General features: G+C 41.0%; 2 protein-coding genes across 6 annotated transcripts in view; one reads left to right on the top strand and one right to left on the bottom strand.

Moving 5' to 3' along the window:
- The window catches only part of AMPD3 (adenosine monophosphate deaminase 3), an 84,023-nt gene extending 83,575 nt beyond the window's left edge, over positions 1 to 448 (top strand). For all 4 annotated transcript variants that reach the window (XM_027852649.1, XM_027852645.1, XM_027852648.1 and 1 more), the window contains one exon: positions 2 to 448. In XM_027852649.1, the coding sequence (XP_027708450.1) occupies positions 2 to 47 (46 nt within the window). In that variant the 3' untranslated portion in view covers positions 48 to 448. The remainder of the gene's footprint in view (position 1) is intronic.
- Positions 449 to 512: 64 nt separating this feature from the next.
- RNF141 (ring finger protein 141) overlaps positions 513 to 23,428 on the bottom strand; it is a 30,241-nt gene continuing 7,325 nt past the window's right edge. For both annotated transcript variants that reach the window (XM_027852650.1, XM_027852651.1), the window contains exons 2-6: positions 15,417 to 15,614; positions 11,580 to 11,688; positions 8,678 to 8,862; positions 4,984 to 5,091; positions 513 to 4,301 (exon numbers count right to left, since the gene is read on the bottom strand). In XM_027852650.1, the coding sequence (XP_027708451.1) occupies positions 4,151 to 4,301; positions 4,984 to 5,091; positions 8,678 to 8,862; positions 11,580 to 11,688; positions 15,417 to 15,559 (696 nt within the window). In that variant the 5' untranslated portion in view covers positions 15,560 to 15,614 and the 3' untranslated portion in view covers positions 513 to 4,150. The remainder of the gene's footprint in view (positions 4,302 to 4,983; positions 5,092 to 8,677; positions 8,863 to 11,579; positions 11,689 to 15,416; positions 15,615 to 23,428) is intronic.

Genomic DNA, 23,428 nt, shown 5'->3' with positions numbered 1-23,428 from the left:
GAAACACCCAGGGTAAGTGCTGTAACAGGGGAAGAGTTATACCCTAAAAGCCAGGAGAGGGCCTCCAGCGGGATCCTGCCTGGATGAAATGGCCATCAAGACTTCCAGCTTTGAATCGATGGTTTTCAATCTGAGTTACAGCTCTTTACAAAAATACCACGTGCTGCTCCATGGCAAGGCTCTCCACACACCTAGCGTTACAACTTAAGAGACCACAGCAAAGCTGAGTCTCCACAGACAATGGGTTTTTCTGACTTGTGAAAGACACGAGTTTGAACCCAACCTCTGACCCTTGTCAGCTATGTGATCCTACCTCAAAGGCACCTCTCAAGGACTTAACCTGAGTCATCGGAAAAGATCAGAATTCCCATGCCCTTGTTTCACTATGCTGAGCAAATCATAGATACTTGAATCTTTCCCAATCAAAAAGTGTGAATCTTTGCTTTCACCCTAGTCCCTAGTCATTCTGAAAAGACATACAAGGTACTCAAATCAAACACAACCACAAGGCATAGTGTAGCAGTTATCTTTACTACTTTCCACAAATGATAAAAAGACAGTCTTACACAAGAGATTGCCCTTGTGTTTTCATTCACACAGACATCTCTGCTCCCATGCCCACCATACAGATGGTTAGCTAATTCTCCCTATCTTTTAAATGGTTTTCTCTCAATTCTTTGGTAAATATAGTAAATGTGGCTTATTTAAGAAAATCAAAATGGGAACTTGAATTGTTTGAAACAAGCCTGATCTCCCCAGCACTCCAATTATTCACCAACACCACTTGGAACTACTTCCAATAGGGACTAGGGCAGTACGCAGCAGCTGGTTCACCACCTGCTGTCAGTACCTTACTTATCACCCCAAGCACCCTGGGCACGGGGAGGACTGGTTCCAATAACCAGCTAAAGTGAATTTTAATTGATTTTTTTTAAAACAGTAGGGAGAAAAGGTCACAAATCAGTCAGAAATACCACTAGAGTCCAATGTACAGTATGTAAGTAACAGCCCTCTAAGGAATATCAATTTATGGTTAATCCACAGATCCAACCAATTACAATACATAATAACAACAGTAAACCACACAATCGTATGAAAAAAACAATTGTCAATAGCTGTCTTTTCCTCTCCACAAAAAATTATTTATTGCACAATTTATCCATCTGTCCCAGTTGCAAAGTCAGATGTGACTTTCCTTTTGAGAAGCTTGAGAAAGTCATTTCACTAAGGAAGCACTGCTATTTTAACAGCAAGCAGCTCATATTCAAACTCATCCTAGCACATTAAAATTGTATAGTTATCAATAGATTGCGGGACCTTTTTAGTGCATTTAAGAAAAGAACATTTTGTCAATTAACAACCTGTCCGTTACAGTGAGTGCATGAGAGATATCACCAGCTCGAGAAGGCACAAGTTACACCACAGTCCCTACCTCCTGGCACAGCAAGTGCATTTTAGTACTTTCTAATTACAAAAGATTTAAGAGTATAAGCTAAAAAAAAGTTTACATCCTCACCTTTAAGCAAAATTACAACTTATCCTACAGTAGAAACTGCATTTCATTCACATGCAAAGGAAAAATTGCAAGGCTTAGTAGAGTCAGCAAAGAAATGGGGTTGTCAGTTTCCCATTTATTTTGATGAGGTTAGTGAAAATACATGATGATCCTGCATAGCAGTCAGTGTTTAGAGTGGAACACATTTTGCAAAACGGGAGAGGTTTTGTTAATATCAGATCTCCTCAGTGCTCTCGGCTGGTCATTAACTCCCTGAAAGAGAAAATATATGTAGAAGAAAATGGTATAAGGCCAGCCTGCAGAGATGGCACAGTGAAAGTCAGCCTAAGAAAGTGCTTCTGCTGAGGGGATGGTCTCAGTGTGATACTGTGGAGAGTCCTGCTGATGGATTCAGGAAGACCTTGACTCAAATCCTGTCTCGACACTAGCTGTGTTAGCATGGGCAAATTATTTCCCCTCTCTGAACCTCAGTGTACCCACCTGTAAAATAAGGGAAACTAGAGGAGCTACCTTGGCAGGGCTGTTGTGAGGTTTTAATGAGATAATGTATACAGAGTGCTTTGAAAACTGAAAACGCTAGATTGGTTATTGTTATTGCCTACACTCACTGCCAAGTAAGACACAAGGAAGTTTATTTAAGGAGTTGGGGAGTGGGGCCTGCAAACCTGTGCAGATTTCATCCCCGCTCTATGGCTGTGGTTCTCATTATGACCCTCATCCTTACAACTGTAGCCCCTTTCACGTATTCCAAACATAAATGTCCTGGCCTTTAATGGAATTACAAGAAAAAAACAGGAGTGGGAAAAGGAGGCATTTCACAATTAGAAAAGTATGTTTGAAGATGTGAATGCCCTAGAACCAGAGCCTGCTTAAGAATACAATTTCTCAAGTCAGGCACTCACTTCTAGACATACTCAGTGGGTGCCACTGAAATCCAAATAAAGTCCAGGCACCACTGCTGAATGTGTTTTCTACGGTTCATTTTAAAACTGAGAGAGCAAACTATTTGGTTTTCTTGGCAATTCTATTTTTAAGCAAGGCCAAAGTATTATAGAGTATACATATATGTGACTATTAAAAAGTAGCTCGAATTAGTCTTACAAAGACCACCTCTATAAGTCAAATTCAGAAAACAAATCCAGATTTGGCCCTAGGACACTCAGCCCACTAAAACATTCATCAGCTAGTAACTGAATCACAAATCTGAAAAGGGACAGAATCTGTATAAGCCACTCCCCAGACCCTTTCCCTACATCTGAGGGGAGAATAATACCAATAAGAAAGGAACAAGTTTTTTTCTATGAATGGATCATTAATTTTATTTGCACACTTGCTAAAAAATTGAAGAATCTTCTATTTATACATGCAATCCTGTAGCCACTTCCTGAAATAGCAACATAAATCATCTGCCTCAGTGCTTACGGTAATTTGTATGTTTGCAACTTTAACTAAACAGGTCAGAATGGCTTCCTTGGAGGGTTCAATACATTTGTTTTTAAATTAAACTATTTCATGAGTGCTGAATGTTAAGAGTCAAGATAAACCAAAGCTTTTCTTTGTGAACATTTTCCTCTTTCACAAAGGAGGCTGAAATGCTATTAGGACACTGCCTAGGACTGTATTCTTACTCCTTCGTGTCTGAATATTTCGTTCCTAGCAGTCTGAACTTCCTCTCTGTTTCAGGAAGGTCCTACACTTATGGGAGGACCAGTGGTTTCTTGTCCTTTTAACCTCCAAGTGCGAGCATTCTGAAATCTCAGGAAGATGCTACCAAATCATGAAACTAAAAAGCACCATGGTCAATACTGAGTAATTTATCATTTAGTAGAGATTTGCTTCCAGTATGCACAGTTTGAAAATATAGAATCTGGAGCTTTTCTATTAAGAAAAATGTCCCTATCAAACCCCAGGATTTTGCACAAGGGAATGTTAGAAACCGCCAAGCAGCCCACAATGAGTTCTCCCTCAAATATTTGTCAGCAAAAATAATTTCAGAAGCTCTAGATTTCTTATTCCCTCTGAAATATGTAGGTTTCATCATCTATTATCTCTGAATCACAAACTGCTCGATTAGGAAGCATTTGTGGTTACTTCATGCAGACATCATTAATGGTGTCACAATCAACCAGCAGGGGGCAATAACAACCCCTTAAATTCCAGTAAAATGACTAGCTTAGTAGTAATGAGCACTTGGATTTATTTTCTCCTTTCAGTTGTTTTAAATCGGGTTCAGTTTGTGTGTCAGAAAGCTATGACTACTGAACGCTCAGGACTGATCAGAACCTAACACGCCCATCCCTAACCCAGTGTTCAGAAGTTTCTCCAAACAATGCTTCTCTAACTAGCAGCCAAAGCATTCTCAGTGAACACCACGGACCTACTGGGATACCTCCTACAGAAGACTGGCTCATATACAAAGATTTAAAACAGTAATTTAGATTTCGATTAAAACAAGACAAAGATTCATGAATTTTATCAAAAGGGATGGAATAAATTGTGGGAAAGAGTGGCAAAAATAGAGATGGGGTGAAGGGAGGAATCGATTTCCATGCGTTCGTGACATTGATGCCCCTGTACTCTACTCCAACCCCAAATGGGATTTACAGCCCAAGGTACCAAGAAAAGGCCCCAGTTTCATGGGATGTGAGGCTGGCCTGCCTCATCAGCCATGTTAAGTATATAGTTAGCCATGTCATCTTCTGTAGGTGCATCAGACACAACCCAAGAATCATTGACCCCACTCATCTGCAGGCGGCAGATAGGACAGTTTCTGTGTCGATCACTCCTGCAGGAGAAGTAAACAAGAAAAAAAGACTGAACAACAAATACACTTCAAATAGTCACTCCTTTCTTTAATATCAAATCTTCCGGGTCCCCAGAAGAAATCCACACTTAAGCCTGAGAAACCTTTGATCTATGAGTGAAGTATATAGAAGCAAAGAACTTTGGAGCTGGAAAGGACTTGTTCATTTTGCAGATGGCAAAATTAAACTGAGGGACTTGCAGGAGGCCACGGGACTGTTAAGTTGCACAGGTGGGGAGAGGATCCTGATCTTCTCACTTTCACTTCAGAGATCCTCTGAGACACCACCCACCCTTCTCAAATGGAAGTCAGAAAGTTTGGGGGTGGGGTGGAGAGGTGCTCTGGCTCTAAATATGGATCAAATACGAAGGCCTCTTTCCTTACCAGAAAGAGAAATAATTTCAAAATTAAGAAGGGAAGTTTAGGTCCAAAATATTCATTAACAAAGTTCCTTGTCTTCTTCTACTCTGGGGCTCTGGCAACCTCTCCCCACCCCTCTTTCTGTTATTCCTTATTTATAAAACTGACAGTTTTTAGATCGTCCCTAAGGCTTCTAACAATCTCTGACCCATCTCAGTAACTCCTTTAAATGAACACAGCGTTTTCCCATCTATTGTTTCATTTAGTGGTCACAATAACTCTAACAGTCATGCTAATCTCTTACCATTTATCAATGCACTTCTGACAAAAGCTGTGGGCACAGGGCAGAATGAGGTCGGCTCGCCCATCCATGCAAATACAACATTCCTCCTCATCAGTCAGCTGCTTCACTCTGGAACACGGACAAAGAGCTGTTGGCACAAGGATGTGCTCGACTCTGGTTGTGTGTCAAACTTAAGACTATTTACATCGTTATCTAAAGCATCCGTTACCTGCCTACTGGCAGACTACACAAAGCTGGTCATCTGCAAAATCAGACATGCATATTTTGATGTTGGTACCTTGGATAAATACTAAAAAGGTTGATTTCTTAGACATTTGTGTAGTGATGAGGAAAAACCCATCAAATTATTTCCCAATCAGTTTATTCAGTCTCTGCCTCACCCCCACCAGGACAGGAGACAAGAAGAAAATATTTTCACTTTCACGTCCCACCAAAATTTGAGACCAATGTTATTGTATTATTTCAAGTGTTGGTTTCAGGTCTCAAGGCCTAGTTTTTTTGGGAATTCTAGACCTTCAGGTATGAGACAGAAGAGTTAGATTATAACCAACTGATCAAAGATCAAATTTCAACAAACACTGGGATAAGAAAGCTCCTGGAGAAGAGGGACAATTTCTTTCATTCTTGGGATTTGCTTCCCACATCATAGCCATTTAATAAATGTTTGTTAACTGACTGATACAAAGGAAAAAAATCCCACAGACTGCAGTCGGAGTCTACTTTCTACAGAGGCAGGGATATGACACAGACATAGATAAGTAAACTCAAAAGATCTGCAGGAGAGTTCAACCAAAATGGAGAGATAAGGAAAGGCTTTGCAGAGGAACTGGGGCCAGAGCAGAGTCTAGAAGGAAGCTAGGAATCCTAAGAAATAGAGGTCAAAAGGAAGTGCTGTTTCTCAAGATGGAAGGCTGAGGTCAGGGGGCAGAACAGATTACCTCTGCTACAAAACCCACCCTTTCCAAATTTGCTTTCTGTGGTTCCTTATCTAAAGGACATCCTTGACCCTCATCAGTTTCCAAACCTTGACCTTTCTACCTCCCCAACACCTCTCTCCACACCCACAACCATTACCCTAGCTCAGTCCTTCATTGCCTTTTGCCCGCACCACTGCACTAGCCTCTAAATTGGCCTCCCTGCCTCCAGTCTCTCCCCATGGATGAATGGCCTGGTCATGTGACCCCTCTTCTCCACCTGACTCAGTAAATTCCGGTGGCTTCCTATTACCTCTAGGATCAAATATAAACTCTGGCTTTAAATTTTCACCACCTGGCCTCTTTCTACCTCCCCATGACACTTCTTCACAAACACTAGGGCTCAGCCAAACTGGCTTGTTTGCTTGAGAAACTTGCAGTTTCTCATACAACCCTCCACCTCCTGCATCTTGGCCTCTGCACTGGGGTCCCCTATTCCTCTCACTTGGAATATACTCCCTCGGCTCCTCCCCTGCTGGACCCCCGGTTTCCTCCAAGACTCAGACCAAGCGCCATCTTCTGCATGAAGACTTTAGGCCCTCTGGTTCCTATGTTTCTTGCATTAGTTTTTCCCCCAAATGTTGTCTTACATCAATTTTTCTTTTGTCTCTGACTCCTTGGCACCCAGTCTACTGCCTGGAACATAGTAGGTGTATAATATGAGCTTACTGAATGATATCTCTAGGTAGTCACAAGTACTCATCTATTACTAAGAAAGGCACTCTTCTTCCCACCCCACCCACTTCCCTTTTAGTAAGATGATCACAAGAAAAATTATAAATGGAGAAAAAAACTAAATACAAATATTCACACACAGTTCATAGCAGACACCTGTCTTTGACATAATGACCCTTTTAAAATGCCAGAAAGATAAGGCCCTTCCTAAACACCACCTGCCATGTTTTTAAAATGCATCTGGCATTGCAGTAATGCTAATACAGCCCAAACCTGAACGCTAAGTGAGCCTCTGTAATGTAAACAGGATGTGATGAATGAGAACTCGCTTTAGGGAAACATTCTATGCTACTCACAGCCTCCCAGTTCACATTTCCCTACAATGCATTATTTGAAAATAAGGAGGTCAAGGAATAGGCCTATAAACGACTCTAAAATGAAGCCATGAGAGGAGAAATGTTAACTAAACTTTGCAGAAAGAGGCCCTGTGGGCAGTGACTTCTTTCAATATCCTCTGGGCAACAATAAGGCAGGATCTCAGTGGGTCTGAGACTACATAAGTCATTTTCCAGGCATTTGCAAATTGAAGTTTGGAAAGCTGTCAAATGGCAACCTGGGGAGACTTTTCCTGGGTAAAAGCATAAGACAGAAGGCAAAGAAAGCTTTAAAAAAGTAACCATCTCTCCATGATGATACCAGTGATCTGAGTCCCCAAGTACTTATTCAGCACCTTCAACAGGTCCGGCTCTCAGCTGGGCTGTGGGGCCAAAGAGAGAAATGAAACAGTCCCTGCCCTCTATGAGCCTTTCTAGACCAGGCCTGCATACGTACAAGCCCAAACTAACTGGAGCGGATTCTATTTCCCCAGGAATGGAGTCAATGCAACTCGGTGCCCTGACTAGGGAGTCATTTCCATGAGAATTTCTAAACACTGTCCTACAATTAGGTATATCCTCTGACAGCCTCCTTTAAAGCCTGATCCAAGGACCCCTTGGGATCAGTGAAGATGCTCTTGCTGTTGGTACTTTGGCTATATTAAAGGCAGCAATGAAGAGTGCCAGACTTGGAGACTGGAAGGCCTGCGTTCAAGTCCAGCCTCAGACACTTAGCTGTGTGACCCTGGACAAGTCACTTAACCTCTCTAAGCCTCAGTTTCCTCTTCTGTAAAATGGGGATAATAATAGCACCTACCTCCCAGGCTTGTTGTGGGGACCAAATGAGACAAAACCTTAAAATGCTCCAGTTTGTCATTTATTATGTAACTTCCTGAAGGGCTTTTCCTATCAGTCCTACAAGGTGAAAGGGTCATCTAGTCCCACTCACAGCTCAGCAGTGAACCTGCTCCTTCCTGGTTCTTGGAAGGCTTCCAAGTCTAAATGTGGCCTCACACCAAGCAGCAGGTACCCCTGCAACTTCCCCTGCTCCTCTTGGTTCTGTGCGTTGGGGCCAGGCAGAACAAGGGGATTCTCTGGCACAAGAACATCCTTCAATTAGGTGGAGAGGCTTCATGGCCCTCCTACATCATCCCTGGTTTCTCCATCCAGACTGGGCTGTGTCCCACAGTCTTCTTACCCTTCTGACTGCCCTCCTTCACACATGTTCCAGTTTGTCAAAGTCCTTCCCAAAACATGGCACCCAGAACCGAAAAGCCTGTGCCAGAGGTGCCCTGAGCGGGACAAAGAACATCTACACACTGACTAGGGCTATTTTCATGGAGACTGCACACTGCAGACCGGGAGAAGGTTTTATAAAAACGAAGACACATTGTCAGATCACATGTTCTAACTTTTAGTTCAGAATATCCTGCCAATATGGGAGGAGCAACAACAGAAAGAACACTGTCACCTCCTTCGCTGCAGGAACGATTTGATTTTTTCTTGTTATCGGCAGCACCTAACAGTACCTGGCAAACATGCCTGCTGAATGAACAGATGTAAGGTAAAACAACACCGAGTACGTGAGGAGCGTCCACAGTGGAAAAAAGATCTTTTTCAGTCTTTCAGAGATTTATCCCCTTCCCAACGTGCCACGAGGCAGGAAAGTACCTTCCCATCCAAATGCTGGCCTGACAGGAAGACACAGATGGCAAGCTTTCGGCAGTTCCTTCGGAAGTAGTAGCGCCTTGTGCCAGCACCCCTGCTGCTTGACTTGTGATATCTTTATAAAGCTGGATAAACTGATACAAATTCATGATTCTTGATGCTTCTACAATTCCACTGCTTTTGTTAATCTAAAAGCACAAAGACCATGTAAACAATCAATCTCAGCACGTGTCACTATGGGCAAGTAACTTCCTCTCTCTGGGTCTCAGTTTCCTCTTCTGCAAGGGGTATTCGTTAGATCAAGGAATCTTAACGAGGGTGCATGACCTTTTAAAAAAATATTTTAAAAAAAAACCCTGAATTTTAATATAATTGGTTTCCTTTGTAATCCTATGTATTTTAGTTTATGCATTTAAAAGCGTAATACTGAGAAGGGGTTTACAGGTTTTCCAAACTGCCAAAAAGGTCCATGACACAATACAGGTTAAGAACCCCAGTTTTAATACAAAAGTTGTGAGTTCTCATCCATTCTACCTGATTTGGGAACACAAGGAAGGGCCTCAGAAATCTCTGAAATCAACAGAATGACTCAAATGAAGGCCAGACTAGACCCGACTGCCAGTTTTCTTCACTACTCATGTATCTTTAAGGACCAACTTTTGACTAACTGCAGAAAAGATGTACTGATAAGCGATACAGGGTCAAAAGAAAGTGGCTGCCTATATTTAAAACCCAAGATCTACTTTAAGAGCATATGCTTTAATATTATGCTTAATATTTGCTAAAGAGAAGCATATACTGAAAAATCAGTGGACTCAAGCTATAGAAATTTCACTCTGTGAACATTCTGAGATCACAAATTGGCATTTGCCCCCCTCACTTTGGTAGAAATAAAATCAAGAAAGGAAAGGAATTTTAGACAGCACAAACGGAGAAAACTGCAGGCAGACTTCACCCTAATTCAATTGCTTAGAGTGAAAGTTGTTGTTTGTCCTTCATTTTCAAAGAGGCCCAGTGACATCACAGGGTGATATCTGGACTTGCCTATGAACTGGATTTACGTGAGGCAGAGTTGCACAAAGTTGTTAGCCTCACTCTCTCTTCCAAAGTCATCAGAGTCCAGGGGCAAGACAAAAAGTCAGGATTACCGGTGATGACCCAGGACACAGTGCACGATTGTGGCCTTTTCTATGGCTGACCAAGCTCTAAACACTCCACAGTGCTTGCTTCATCTCCCTTCATGGCTGTTGGAACAAACTGTTCTTACTCACTCATTCTGCAGGGGAAGTCTTCACTTGCTTGGGTAGACACCCCCCCCAATTCATGGACAAATTTGAGGCCTGTCAGTTATCCTCAACCACATGGTATAGCCACTGCACAGGCTACAGCTTCCTGGAGCCACAGGTGAATGCCAGGTGGACACCAAAGATGGCTGAGCAGCCCTGAAGAGGGCTCGGCAAGCCCTCATGTCAGAGGACCTAGTCCTCCCTGAACACCCCATATAACGCAGAATGAAGGAATGTATGAAATGAATAACAGAATAACTCCCACCTTAGAGACTAGCATTACAGTGTCATAAGAATTCACCTCTATACGCTTCCAAAAAGACTCTCAACAAGTCTTGAATGCGGAGTAAAAGTTCTCTGGAGAAGGAGAGCTGTATGTCGGCCTTAAGTGTATTTTTAGAGTGATGTCTTCTCTGTCTCATTTCTTTGCAAAAAATACCCACAATGGCCAGAAACGGCCATAATTTTTCTGGATGCTACACATAAATCATGAATCCTTTATGAATTAATAATGTCAAGACCTAAATCCATCAGAGAGACCAAAAAATGGGAAAAAATAGTTGGTGTAAAATATTAGTGACACAATAATATGATCTGGGATAAGCCTGTAAGCTATTTTATTTGAGTCCTGTTAGTATGTCTGTTACCAGGACTTGTAACATCCTCATATTCCATGAAGTCATAATGGTTCTTGGGCTGATAAACAATGATAAATAATAATACTGACTGTCAGTCAGCATGTTTCTCCTCAAAATGCTGGACTTTCCTCATCAGCTAATTCAATTTTCCACGTGGACAAATTCAACTGAATGGCATTTAATTGTGTTTTGCATATTCCCTACTATAATTGTAAGCAGCGATGACATTGTGAACCCAGCGTTGCAAGGGTCAGCGGCTCCTCAACAGACATCATGGCGACAGTTCTGTCAAGATGACAAATAAACTTCCGACAGTTGCAACTGAGATTTCATCTTCGTCAGTTAGGAATGAATAGGGCTCCTAGATACGGGCATCTGCCCAAGTTAGGAATCACGACCACTCCTTTGTCTTTGTCCTTTGAGATCTTTTCTAAAGTTTATTATTATTGAGGCTGAAATAGGGAACTGGATAAAGCTTTTTAATTCTGATTAAGTTACCAAAATCAACTTTCTTGCATTTAAACTTTTACAGGGACCAACATATTAAAAAATATATGGCACGCTGTTTGAATGTTCACTAGAATCCATCTTTGAGAGAAAACCTCCCAATCTAACCTTCCTGCAAAGGATAATTAGGCTGCCTAGATTTTTCTACAAATGATGGGATTAAAGAGTCCTTTTTGGCACAGATTCCTTGTGAAGGCAAGTGAGAACTACTAAACAGGAGGAGGTGGACAATGACTCAAATTTAGTCTAAGTAAAGTTTTAGGGTCAGATTGTTACCTACTACAGCAATATCACAATGAGCCTAAATTACTATGGAAGGACAATCAACGTACCGCCAAGGCATTGAAGCAAGTTTTATTGGTGCAGTATGAAAAATGCCCAAATAATGAACTGCAATGGTCTTATTAGTGGCCAAAACTGAACTCTGTAAGTCTGCTTTAAAGTTAATGTGATGGGAATGTCTGTTACTCTCACCTTGGTACACACCACTCGAACAAGCACCTTCCAAAAGGCAGAGGAATCCGATCCTGGGTGTACCTCAAACAGAAGGTGCTTTTCTTGGCCAGAAGCCACTTTTGCAGTTCTGAAAAAGAATGACTTTTGCTGTGAAAATGCAAAATAGAAAAGCGTTTGTAAATTCTTTTTAGTTGTACCTAACTCTGATTGTTTTTTAAAATCCATCAGTTCATTAATAAGCACTTATTGAGTGTGTGCTATAAGTTAGGCACTGTGCTAAGTGCTGGGGAGATAAAGGGAGGTGAGCTGCTTGCCCTCAAAGAGGGCACATTCTCATGGAGGAGGCAGCATGAAAGTAACCAGATACATTACCGGCTAACTAGAAAGGAAGACACAATCAGCTGGGGGGGACCAGCTGCAAAACTTTGCAGGTTCTTTGCAGGACTGAGGCCTCCTGCGAAAGGCGGGCTTTGAACTGAATCATGAAAGAAGCCATGGAAACCCTGAAGTAGGGGCAAGGGGACAGAGGAACTCAGGCAAAGGGGACAGCCAGTGCAAAGGCACAAGGAGGGGAGATGACGGTAGCATGGAAGGCCCTGCAAAAAGACTAGTGCAGCAGGATCACAAAGCATGCAGGGGAGAATCAAGTGTGAAGACTAGAAAGGTAGGAAGGGGAGGACCTTATCTCAGATCCTGAGAAAACAGGCAGCCACTGGCGCTCACTGAGCAGTGGAGGTCACACCTACACTTTAAAAATCATCAACAGCTATTTAAAAGCTCAAGAAGTTCAAACACTACTTCTGAAAATAACAAAAAAGTTTAACTACTCATGTCCCCAAGTTGTGTACACTGCTTTCAGTTGAAAAAATGTACTTCCTGTCCCCAGCCCCTAGCAATGTTTCCAACAAAGCCAAAAAAAAAAAAAAAAAAACCAAACCAAAAAACAAAAGACCAAATCCAACCCAAACCTCTGACTTCATTACATCCTTATTTAAACAGCAGAGCAGGAACCAAGACACGCCTTGCGTTTTTTCAGTTCATTTATATCCTAACTAGAGGTTAGAAGCAGCAAAACAAAGTAACTTGGAACAGCCTTTTAAAAATATACCCATCTCTGCTGGTTGTGGTACTTGAACATGAACATAGGGGATGAGATATGGACAGGAGCTGTGATATCCCTGGTATATAAAATTCTCAGATAAGCAAACTACTAACACAAGCCAGCAACTTATGATCTTAAAAAACTTCCTAGAGCACTGAGAGGTTATGTGATTTGCCCAAGGTCATACAGCCAGTATGGGTTCCAGCTGGAACTTGAACCTGAGTCTCTTTGGCTTTGAGGCCAATTGTCCATCCACTATAACAGGCTGCCCTTGAGCGAGAAGCGAAAGTAGAAAACTTTGATGATGTAGCTGAATATGCCTTTAGCACCAACTGAAATGACAAGTCTTGACCTAAAAAGTATTTACTACCAAACAGAAATACCCAGTAAGGCCGGCCATAATTCCATGTACGCTTCATCATGACTAATTAGCAATCTCTAGGCATCACACAGTCTGTGGCACTAAGTATCTCACAGCCAAGGGAAATGAGGCCATCAAAAGTAAGGAGCCAGGTCCAGGTAACACAGTCTGTCGGTGGAAAAGAAGGCAGGCCTGGCAGCCAGCTAGAGTTGCCTCCATTGGTTTAACCTTACAGTCAGTCCTCAGACAACCTTGGACTGGTGAAACAACAGAGTCCCAAGGAAATGGGCTTTGTGTGACCAGCTCTCCACTGCTCCAGGAAACCAAGTCACTTCTCAGCAGATGTCATCCACATCACAAGCAGTAAGTTCAGCTGATGAACAGTTTCAGAAGACTAAACACAACTCATTTTATCTTTTTTTTTCTTTGTGCCCCAAGGGCCAGGTTTTTTATACACTGGAAGGGATTTACATATATACCTTCTAAGGTTCTAAAAGACTGCACCTATAACTGATTACTTTCAGCGAGCAGTAAAAACACTGGGTGGGGGGGAGCAGCACTTTTCTTTATGCACTATAGATAAGAAGACATTCCAATTCATGGAAAATTCCCAAACTATGTGAAGTGCTGTAATTACTACTACTCTGGACAGACTAAAAATCCATTACCTTAAAGGCCTTCAGGACTTAAAAGTATCTCCTTAGAGAGTTTGATTTCTAAAGTACTCTTTCTTTATGCCTGATAAATATGCCTACAAAATTATTAGTATTTGCAAAGGAATTCACTATCTGGCAACCTCAACTATACAGAAAGGTGGAGAAGGGGGGATTTTAAGCACTCAAAAGTGATGTTAATCCCAAACTTGACTCATTGGAGAGGGCCCCAGATCACCTCTCCATTTTAGGCACAATTCTAAGAAACTTAGCTATCTTTCTGTGTCATAGTGGATGAGATATAGCAAATTTAAAAGTCAGGTTCTGGTAAAGGCACACACAAGGAACAATTACAGCAATATCTGTCAGCTGACAGCACCCATGTGCCAGAGAAGAGAGGAGAATGGTATAACTCAGTCAAGGGTCATCTAGCACATAGATAAATAGTCCTAAAAACCTCAATAGCTCGTAAGGGTCAACATATTTGATATTCATAATTATAACACCTAGTTTTTATAATCTAATACAATGTTCAGTATATTTTCCTTTAAAAAGCATAGAACAATATTATTTATTTTGGGAAGATTTTCTATCCAAAAACGATTTGGTGTTTAAAAGGACAAATTTAGGTTAACTGAAAAAAATTATATGGAAATTATGACATCAGGTCTTATTTTATTGTTTTGGTTTTTTTTTTGGTGAGGCAATCAGGGCTTGCCCACAGTCATACAGCTAGTGTTAAGTGTCTGAGGCTGAACTGAATTCAGGTCCTCCTGACTCCAAGGTCAGTGCTCTATCCACTCTGCCACCTCACTGCCCCTCAGTGATATTTCTTAAAGCACATCTACGAAGTAACAAGACAGCAGACAACTGTATACGGATGGGGAACCAACTGAGTTGGTTAATGCAGAGGCCTCACTGTGGGCTTTGAGGTCAGTGCACTAATTGGCTGCTACCCCTTTGGCACTTGTATTCAATGCTAAGTTTACTCTTTATTTTTAAAATCAGACTTATGATTTAATTGGAATAGGGAAACTCTTAATTAAGAAACTCAACCGATACAAGGCAATTTACGTTAATATTAATTTGCATTTGTTGATATGCTAGCATATAAAATCTTCTCAATCTATTCATATATACATGGTCATCTCAATTTCTTCAAGTTCTTTGTGAGTTGAGGCAGCATCTCCTATGTCATCTAATGAACTTTAGTTCATAGGATCTGGAGCCAGAAGAGCCATTGGAGCTCACCTAACCCCAAACCCTGGTTTCCCAGCAGAAAAAGCCAAGGCCCAGGAGCTGAAGTGCTCCCCCGTGTCCCAGGGACCCTAGCCCAATGCTGGGCAGCGTACCAGACATGGAGGCAAAGGGAAGCCTAGTGCTCCCACTGATGGACTGTGTGATCTCAGGACAAATCCCACAACCCCTCTGGGCCTCAAGTCAGAGTTTGGACTCCAACTCACCTCTACAATCCATTCTAGCTCTAAATTATTATCAATGCCCTTTCCCCTACATGCCACAGCTTTCCCAGATCTCACTGAGTTTTTCTTACATGACTATGTAGAGTGTTTTGCATATTACATCACATTTACTAATTAATAGAGATTAAAAATATGTTGTGATTAAACAATGCTTTTGGTCTTCAGAAAAGAGTATCTTAGACCATCTATCATATAGCCATTACATGGGAGCATAAACACTAAGAGGAAAACAAAATGAAAAAAAAAATTGAATCTTACACATCATTCAGTTCAGCTACTCTCCCCAGAAATTCCTCATAGGTAAGCGAACCACTTTCTCGAAACAGAGAGATGTGTTTGGTCACTTTTTCAGGCAACTTGTTTATCACCATTTGCGTCTGATCAGAAATTTGCTGTCCCATGATGAATGCAATTCAAAATCCAGTAAGAGTGATGTTTCATTCGCATGTGGCGTTTCTGTGAAGTACACATACATAAAAGTTACCTATACGGAATCAATCAATCAATCAAGCAGCATTTATTAAGCCCCTGATATGTGCCAGGCACAGTGCAAGAGGACGGGGATAGAAAAACAAAAATGAAAGTCCAGGTACCTCAATGGGCTTACAGGTTAGGAGACATAAGGGAAGACCAATGCAAAGGTACACAAATGGAGCTGGAGTATTAAGGGTGAGAAACAGCTAGAAGGCCGTCTAGCTAGTTGAAAGACTGCACGAAGCAGGGTAATGTGTAATGAGGCTAGAAATGTAGGTTAGGGTCTTTTTATATAGGTTTTAAAAGTCAAAGAGGTGTTTATATTTGATCCTAAAGGAAAAAGGGAACCAATGGAGTTTGCTGATTAGGAACAGGGGATCCCTGGACCTATGCTTAAGGAAAATCATTGTGGCTGCCGTGTGGAGGATATACCAGAGTGGGGATGACGGGGTACAGGCCCTGGAAACCCCCACCTTGAACTTTCCCACTTGATCAATTAAGTCTCTATGGTTAGCCTGAGCCTATAATCTATCAACTGGCCTTTCACTGTCACCAATTCTCTATTACCCTTAACCTAGCCCAGCCCTTCATTGTCTATTACCTAGGGATCACCCGGGCCACTTCTCACCCTTAATCCTATCCAGACTGGGTTCTCCCTTGGCCATTTGGTCCATGTCCATGGCCTTAGACCTCCTTCGACCTCCAGTCACCCCAGCCCACTGACCACTCCCATCAAGAGCCTCCCTAGACCCCTCTTCACAGTCAGCTCAGACTACTTGGCCACTCCCAGTTCTTTCCCACAGTCTTTCTGTATATAAGATCCATCTTGTCTCATTAAGGTGCTCAGATTCAATCTAGCCAATGGCTCAGATTCAATCTAGTCTGCTTGTCAATTCGAGTGAGCATCACAAATGCTTAGATTCCTTAAGAGTCTGGCCAATATGGCGGATCTTTAATAAATCTTATCTTTGGCTGAAAGAAGGCTTGGGTTGAATTCATTCGAGCAGGACCTGCATGTTGTTATTTCGGGGTCCCAGCATCCCTAAACCTCAACAGGGAGAATTAGTAGGCCACTGCAATAGTCCAGGGGAGAGGTAATGAGGACATGGACTAAAGTTGTGATTGTACAAGTAGTGATGATGAGGTTTGGGGCTGCTGGGAACCCCAAAATATCAAGGAATAGTGTGGAGTCTGCCTGGAATGAATTCTCACACTCAAATTTTCTTCTAGTCAAGTGGCAAGGTTTATAGCAACACCAATAGAAGAGGACAGGGTCCCTAGTGAACCTGCAACTTAATAAGGGTAAGATTGATGCTTATATACAACAGGGATAAGTGAAAGGATCAGGATGGGATTAAGAAATGATAAGTAGTCTGGAGTAGGCCAGGTGAGACAGTGAAAGGAATATCAAGTAAGAGGTTAGATGATCTAGGTGGGCTGGGGTGGGCCAAGTGCCTTGAGTGAGGCTGCTGAAATGTATGGGAAAATTCAGGCACTGGATTGCTTTCAAAGACATGGTCTTTTCCTTTTAGGGCTCCAGGTCCCTTTACCCCATCATTCCCCTTCAAATGAATGGGACCCAAAATCTTTTGGAGTAAGGAGTGAAAGTCTCCTGAAACTGCTTCTTGCTGGCAAAGGGTATCAAGCTGTTCCCACTTCAATGGGTCCCATTCAAGGGGTCAGACTTGGGTATGGATGGGTATCATGGATCTATGGGTCTGGATATTTGTGAAAGAATTGAACCAAAGGTTAACACAGAGGCTGTGAAAATGGGAAATTGGAAGGATCGTGGTACTCTTGGAAGAAATCGATAAGTCTGGAAGAAGGATGAGTTTTTGGGGAAAGATAATTAATTTTGTTTAGGACATGTTGAATTTGACCTGTATATAAAGAAATTCAGTTTTCTTTTATCTTCTATAATAATAAAAACAATCCTTCTTATGAAACAAAAACAAACTAGAAATGTTTTTATCTTCAGAGTTCAGCAGTTCTTCAGAATTAGAATAACATACATGAAACTGGAATGGATTTGACTTAAATAAATCCACTATCTTTTTAAAACCAAAAATTTATTTTTGTCATTTTCAGATTAATTCTGCAGCTTCACCAGAAAGCTAAAAAATCATTCTTGCCAAAGCTAAGTGAAGCAGACACTTGTGAAATCAGTGAGAGATGGACCATCTTCTAATTCAATGGTTTAATCACAGTTACATTTTGGGCATGCTGTACTTAGAGGACCAAATATAGTATCACTGAAACCAATAGACTTAACTTCAAAATGAGCTGAATCCTAGATATTCTACTTGAAACATTTTTGCTTATTTGATTTTCACATGTAAAATGTGGCTTTAAACAAATAAGAAATAAGATAGCACACTTGACCTGTACATAGTGCTTACAGTGTAGTTTACTAGCACTTATAGAATTATCTCATTTGATCCTGAAAATCCAGAGGTTTTTTTTTATTGTTGTTTTAATAATTAGATAAGGAAACTGAGGCAGAAGTGGTTTAAGCTCCTTGGCAAGGATGGGGATGGCCCCCAGTTTTACTCCAAATCCAGCACTTCTTTCAGAATCCCGGTACCTCTTTCTACTTCCACATATAGGAGCAAAGAAAATCAAGCTTTTCCAGCTTTCTCAGTGGCCTAACGACAGGCCACAATTTAGATATCTGGTAAGAAAGAAAATGGCCTGAAGCTCACAGGTCACCAGGGACCACAGCCATGCCTTGGGCTGTCTACACCTGTGACCCACCCCATACAACTAGAAGTTATATTCTCTATTCCGTGATCAGATAGTTGAACTTTAGAATTTTAATACTTAAAAACTATTTCTTCCCTTCTTAAAAAATCAGAAGTATTTGAACAATTAAAGAAAAAAAAAGATCTGATTGCTTTGATTTTTTTTTTAAAGTTGGAAATGCTTCTAGCTTATCTTCATTACATATGATACTTGCTGAAGATTTTAGGTAGACACCACTTATTATTTTAAGGAAGACTCAATTTATTCCAATGCCCTCTGGCGTTTTTAATAGGAATGGGTGTTGTATTTTGTCAAAAGCTTTTTCTGCATCTATGGAGATGATCATGTGGTTTCTGTTAGTTTTGTTGTTGATATGATCAATTATGCTGATAGTTTTCCTAATATTGAACCAGCCCTGCATTCCTGGTATAAATCCTACCTGGTCATAGTGTGTTATTGTTGTCATAAGTTGCTGTAATCTATTTGCTAATATTTTAGTTAACATTTTTGCATCTATATTCATTAGGGAAATTGGTCTAAAATTTTCTTTCTCTGTTTTGACTCTTCCTGGTTGAGGTATTAGCACCATATTTGTATCATAAAAAGAACTTGGTAAGACTCCTTCTTTGCCTATTTTCCCAAATAGTCTATATAGTATTGGAATTAATTGTTCTTTAAATGTCTGATAGAATTCTCTTGTAAATCCATCTGGCCCTGGAGATGTTTTTTTCCTAGGGAGTTTATCAATGGCTTGTTCAATTTCTTTCTTTCTTTTTTTTAATTTATATTTAGTTTTCAACATTCACTTCCACAAGACTGAGTTCCAAATTTTCTCCCCACCTCGCCCCTCCTCCCACATCAAGATGGCATGCAATATTCCTTCCCCTAATCTGCCCTCCCTTCTATCACCAGCCCTTCTCTTATCCTGAAGGGCAGGGTAGATTTCTATACCCCATTGCCTGCATATTTTATTTCCCAGTTGCATGTGAAAACAATTTTTAACATTTGCTTTTAAAACTTTGGTTTCCAAATTTTCTCCCTCCCTCCCTCCCTCCTCCCCTACCCTCATTGAGAAGGCAAGCAACTTGATACAGGTTATATATGTACAGTCATGCAAAACACTTCCATAGTAGTCATGTTGTGAAAAACTAACTATATTTCCCTTCATCCTATCCTGCCCTCCATTTATTCTATTCTTTCCTTTGACTCCCTCCATGGTAAAAGCTTTTTCTTTCCTCTTTTATGTGAGATAATTTACCCCATTCTACCTCTCCCTTTCTCCTCCCAGTACAATCCTCACTCACCACTTAATTTTATTTTTTAGATATCACCCCCTTCATCTTCAACTCACCCTGTGCCCTCTATCTATACATACATATAATTTTTTTTTCAAACTACCCTAATACTGACAAAGGTCTCATGAGTTACAAATATCATCTTTCCACGTAGGAATGTAAACAGTTCAACTTTAATAAGTCTCTTATGATTTCTCTTTCCTGTTTACCTTTTCATGCTTCTTTTGAGTCTTGTATTTGAAAGTCAAATTTTCTATTCAGCTCTGATTTTTTCATCAAGAATGCTTGAAAGTCCTCTATTTCACTGAATGTTCATTTTTTCCCCTGAAGGGTTATACTCAGTTTTGCTGGGTAGGTGATTCTTGGCTGTAATCCTATCTCCTTTGACCTCCAGAATATTATATTCCAAGCCCTCTAGTCCCTAAATGTAGAAGCTGCTAAATCTTGTGTTATCCTGATTGTGTTTCTACAATACTTGAATTGTTTCTAGAATTCTGGCTGCTTGCAATATTTTCTCCTTGACCTGGGAACTCTGGAATTTCACTATAATATTCCTAGGAGTTTTCTTTTGAGGATCTCTTTTGGGAAGTGATTGGTAGATTCTTTCAATTTCTATTTTGCCCTCTGGTTCTAAAATCAGGGCAGTTTTCCTTGATAATTTCTTGAAAGATGATGTCTAGGCTCTTTTTTTTGATCACGGCTTTCAGGTAGTCCAATAATTTTTAAATTCTCTCTCCTGGATCTGTTTTCCAGGTCAGTTGTTTTTCCAATGAGATATTTCACATTGTTTTCTAATTTTTCATTCTTTCGGATTTGTTTTACAGTGTCTTGATTTCTCATAAAGTCACTAACTTCCAAATGCTCTATTGTAATTTTTAATAAAGTATTTTCTTCAGTAAGCTTTTGGACTTCCTTTTGCATTTGGCCAATTTTGCTTTTTAGGGCATTCTTCTCCTCATTGGCTTTTTGGACCTCTTTTGCCATTTGGGTTGGGCTATTTTTTAAGGTGTTATTTTCTTCAGTATTTTTTTGGGTCTCCTTTAGCAAGCTGTTGACTTGTTTTTCATGATTTTCTTGCATCACTCTCATTTCTCTTCCCAGTTTTTCCTCTACTTCTCTTACTTGCTTCTCAAAATCCTTTCTGAGCTCTTCCATGGCCTGGGACTAATTCATATTTTTCTTGGAGGCTTTGGATGTAGGAGCTTTGACTTTGCTGTCTTCTTCTCAGTGTATGTTTTGATCTTCTTTGTCACCAAAGTAAGATTCTATGGTCTGACTTTTTTTGTGCAGTTTGCTCACGATCCCAGCCAATTACTTGAGTTTTAAACTCTTTGTAAAGGTAAAAGTCTGCTTCCAGTGTGGAGAATGTACTGTCCCAAGCTTCGGGGGTTTTGTGCAGCTGTTTTCAGAGATACTTCTAGAGACCTGTACATTTTCAGTTCTTCCAAGATGGTACAATCAAGGGCAAGGTGTTTACTCCTTTCCTGGCCTAGGCTCTGGTCTATGAGTGACCACAAGCACTCTTTTCTGCCTTGGAAGTGTGAGGAGGATTCCCTCTCCACCACCACCATAAGCTCCACCACGCCAGTACTCCTCCTTGCCCTAGGACCACCACCCAGAACTGTGACCCAGATCCAAGCATGGGCAAAGCAAGAGAATCCTGCCTCAGCACCAGCAAAAAGATCCCCGCAATCCCTCTCTGATCAGCCACTCGATTCCCCCTCCAGCTGTGGGCCAAGAGCTCTGGAAGCAGCTGCCTCCCTGGGGCTGGGGCTGGACTGAGCTCCTCTTTCACAGTGGTCCGACAGACTTTTCCTACTGACCGTCTAAGTTGTCTTTGATGTTTGTGGGTTGAGAAGTCTGGAAACTGCCACAGCGCCTCTTGATTCAGTCCCCTAAGGCCTGCTCCAGGTTCGCTGAGGCCCGTTCTTTGCCTGCACGCCCACACTGAACTGCATTCCTCTCCCAGCCTGGCTCAATAGACCTTTCCAAACACTCATCCAGGTTGTCTTGGGATGGAAATTTGTTTCACTCTGTCTTTTTGTGGGTTCTGCTGCTCTAGAAATTGTTTAGAGCCATTTTTTACAGATATTTGGAGGGGTTTGGGGGAGAGCTCAAGCAAGTCACTGCTTTTACATCTTGGCTCCGCCCCCCCCCCTTCTTGTTCAATTTCTTTTTCCGTCCCGCTAGCCTGTAGTAGAACTGCCAAACTCCTCTCAATAAGGAAAGCCCAGCTAGTTGCTGGAAATGGATACATCACAACTAGTTTTGGGGGGCCTTACTGAGTTTCCAAGTTTTGTCAAGTAGAATTACATTTATAACTTAAAATGTGTGAAAAGGAAATATTACATTCAAACATCTTGTATGAAGGTGTAGTCTGATTAACCAAGAACATTCAAAAGACTATCTATTGTTAATACTGAGCATATTAGAAACATTTCTAAACTGTATTGCCCTAAAGCTCAGAAAAGCACTAGTCTACACTGAATGGTAGGCCTACATATCCTATTCCTACAGATAAAGGAGTAGAAATTGTTGAGAAAGTCCCAGCCTGCTTTAAAAACAAAAACAAAAACAAAAAACCCAGCTCTGGAAGGTGGCCAAAAGTGTGAAGCGTATGGTAGTTAGGTGTCGGCCGAACAAACGGAATGAAGTACAAGAGGAGAGATAGTGTAGCCTCGTGGAAAGCACACTAGGATTGGGGTAACTGAATCACTGATTGAACAGCACCCCAAAGCTATATAATGACTGATGCTAACGTAGAGGGAAATCTATAGTGTGGTGGTACTACTTGGTCCTGTCCTTTTCAATATTTTTATCAAAGACCTGGATGGGAGCCTGAAACCATAATGCTTAGAAGAGTTGGCTAACGTGCGAGATGACAGAACCAAGATTCTACATGATGCTAGGAGGGAAGGACGCTAACATAATGAAATGCGATGGATAAATGAAAAGTCTTCCATTTAGGTGTGCTAACAAGTACAGGGGAAAGGCAATCTGGTGTAGGCACAGTTCAAGACTAAAAGAAATGGGGGTTTTATTTCATCACAACAATGCAATGAGACTATCAAATGAATAATGCTATCTCAGACTGTATTAATAGAAGTATGTTGTCCAGATTTGGAGTAAGGGAGACAATATTTCCAATGTATTGTGACCGGGAAACCATAACTAGAGCTATGTATTGTTCAATTTTGATTGCCATATTTTAGGATGGCTAGAGATAAACTGGGGCAAACCTGGAGGACAGCAATGGGTTACAACTTGTGCCATATAGGGAATATCAGAAGAAAGAACTGGAGATAGTCTGAGGAAGAGAAGATTTAGTGCTGAGAAGCCAACTTTCCCAATATGGGAAAGGTTGTCATGTAGAAAACAGAACTAGGATCAGTAGAATGGAAATTAAAGGGAGGCAATTAATGGTTCAATATAAGGGGAAAATACTCTAAGTAATCAGATCTGTACAAAAATTGAATGAACATTCAGGAAAAAGTTTAAGTTTCCAATCACAGGTTGTCTGACAATCATGCTGGAGATGGGATCCTGGCTTCTGACAGGATGATGGACTAGGGAGATTATTTCTAAGGTCTCTTCCAGATCCAATGATGCTGGTCTACAGGTTCTACCCTACCACTCTATACTAACTGCAAACTTAAAAACTAGAACCTTAGTTTTCTCATCTGTAAAGTGGGAATATTTTCCACCTACCTCACAAAGTAGTTGTGAGGAAAGCACTATAAACGTAAATTGCTAAGTAAA

The sequence above is a fragment of the Vombatus ursinus genome, unplaced genomic scaffold, assembly GCF_900497805.2.
Source record: "Vombatus ursinus unplaced genomic scaffold, bare-nosed wombat genome assembly UNPS02009770.1, whole genome shotgun sequence".
Lineage (NCBI taxonomy): Eukaryota > Metazoa > Chordata > Mammalia > Diprotodontia > Vombatidae > Vombatus > Vombatus ursinus.
The sequence above is the reverse complement of the archived record's forward strand: the minus strand, read 5'-3'. Positions and strand labels throughout refer to the sequence as shown.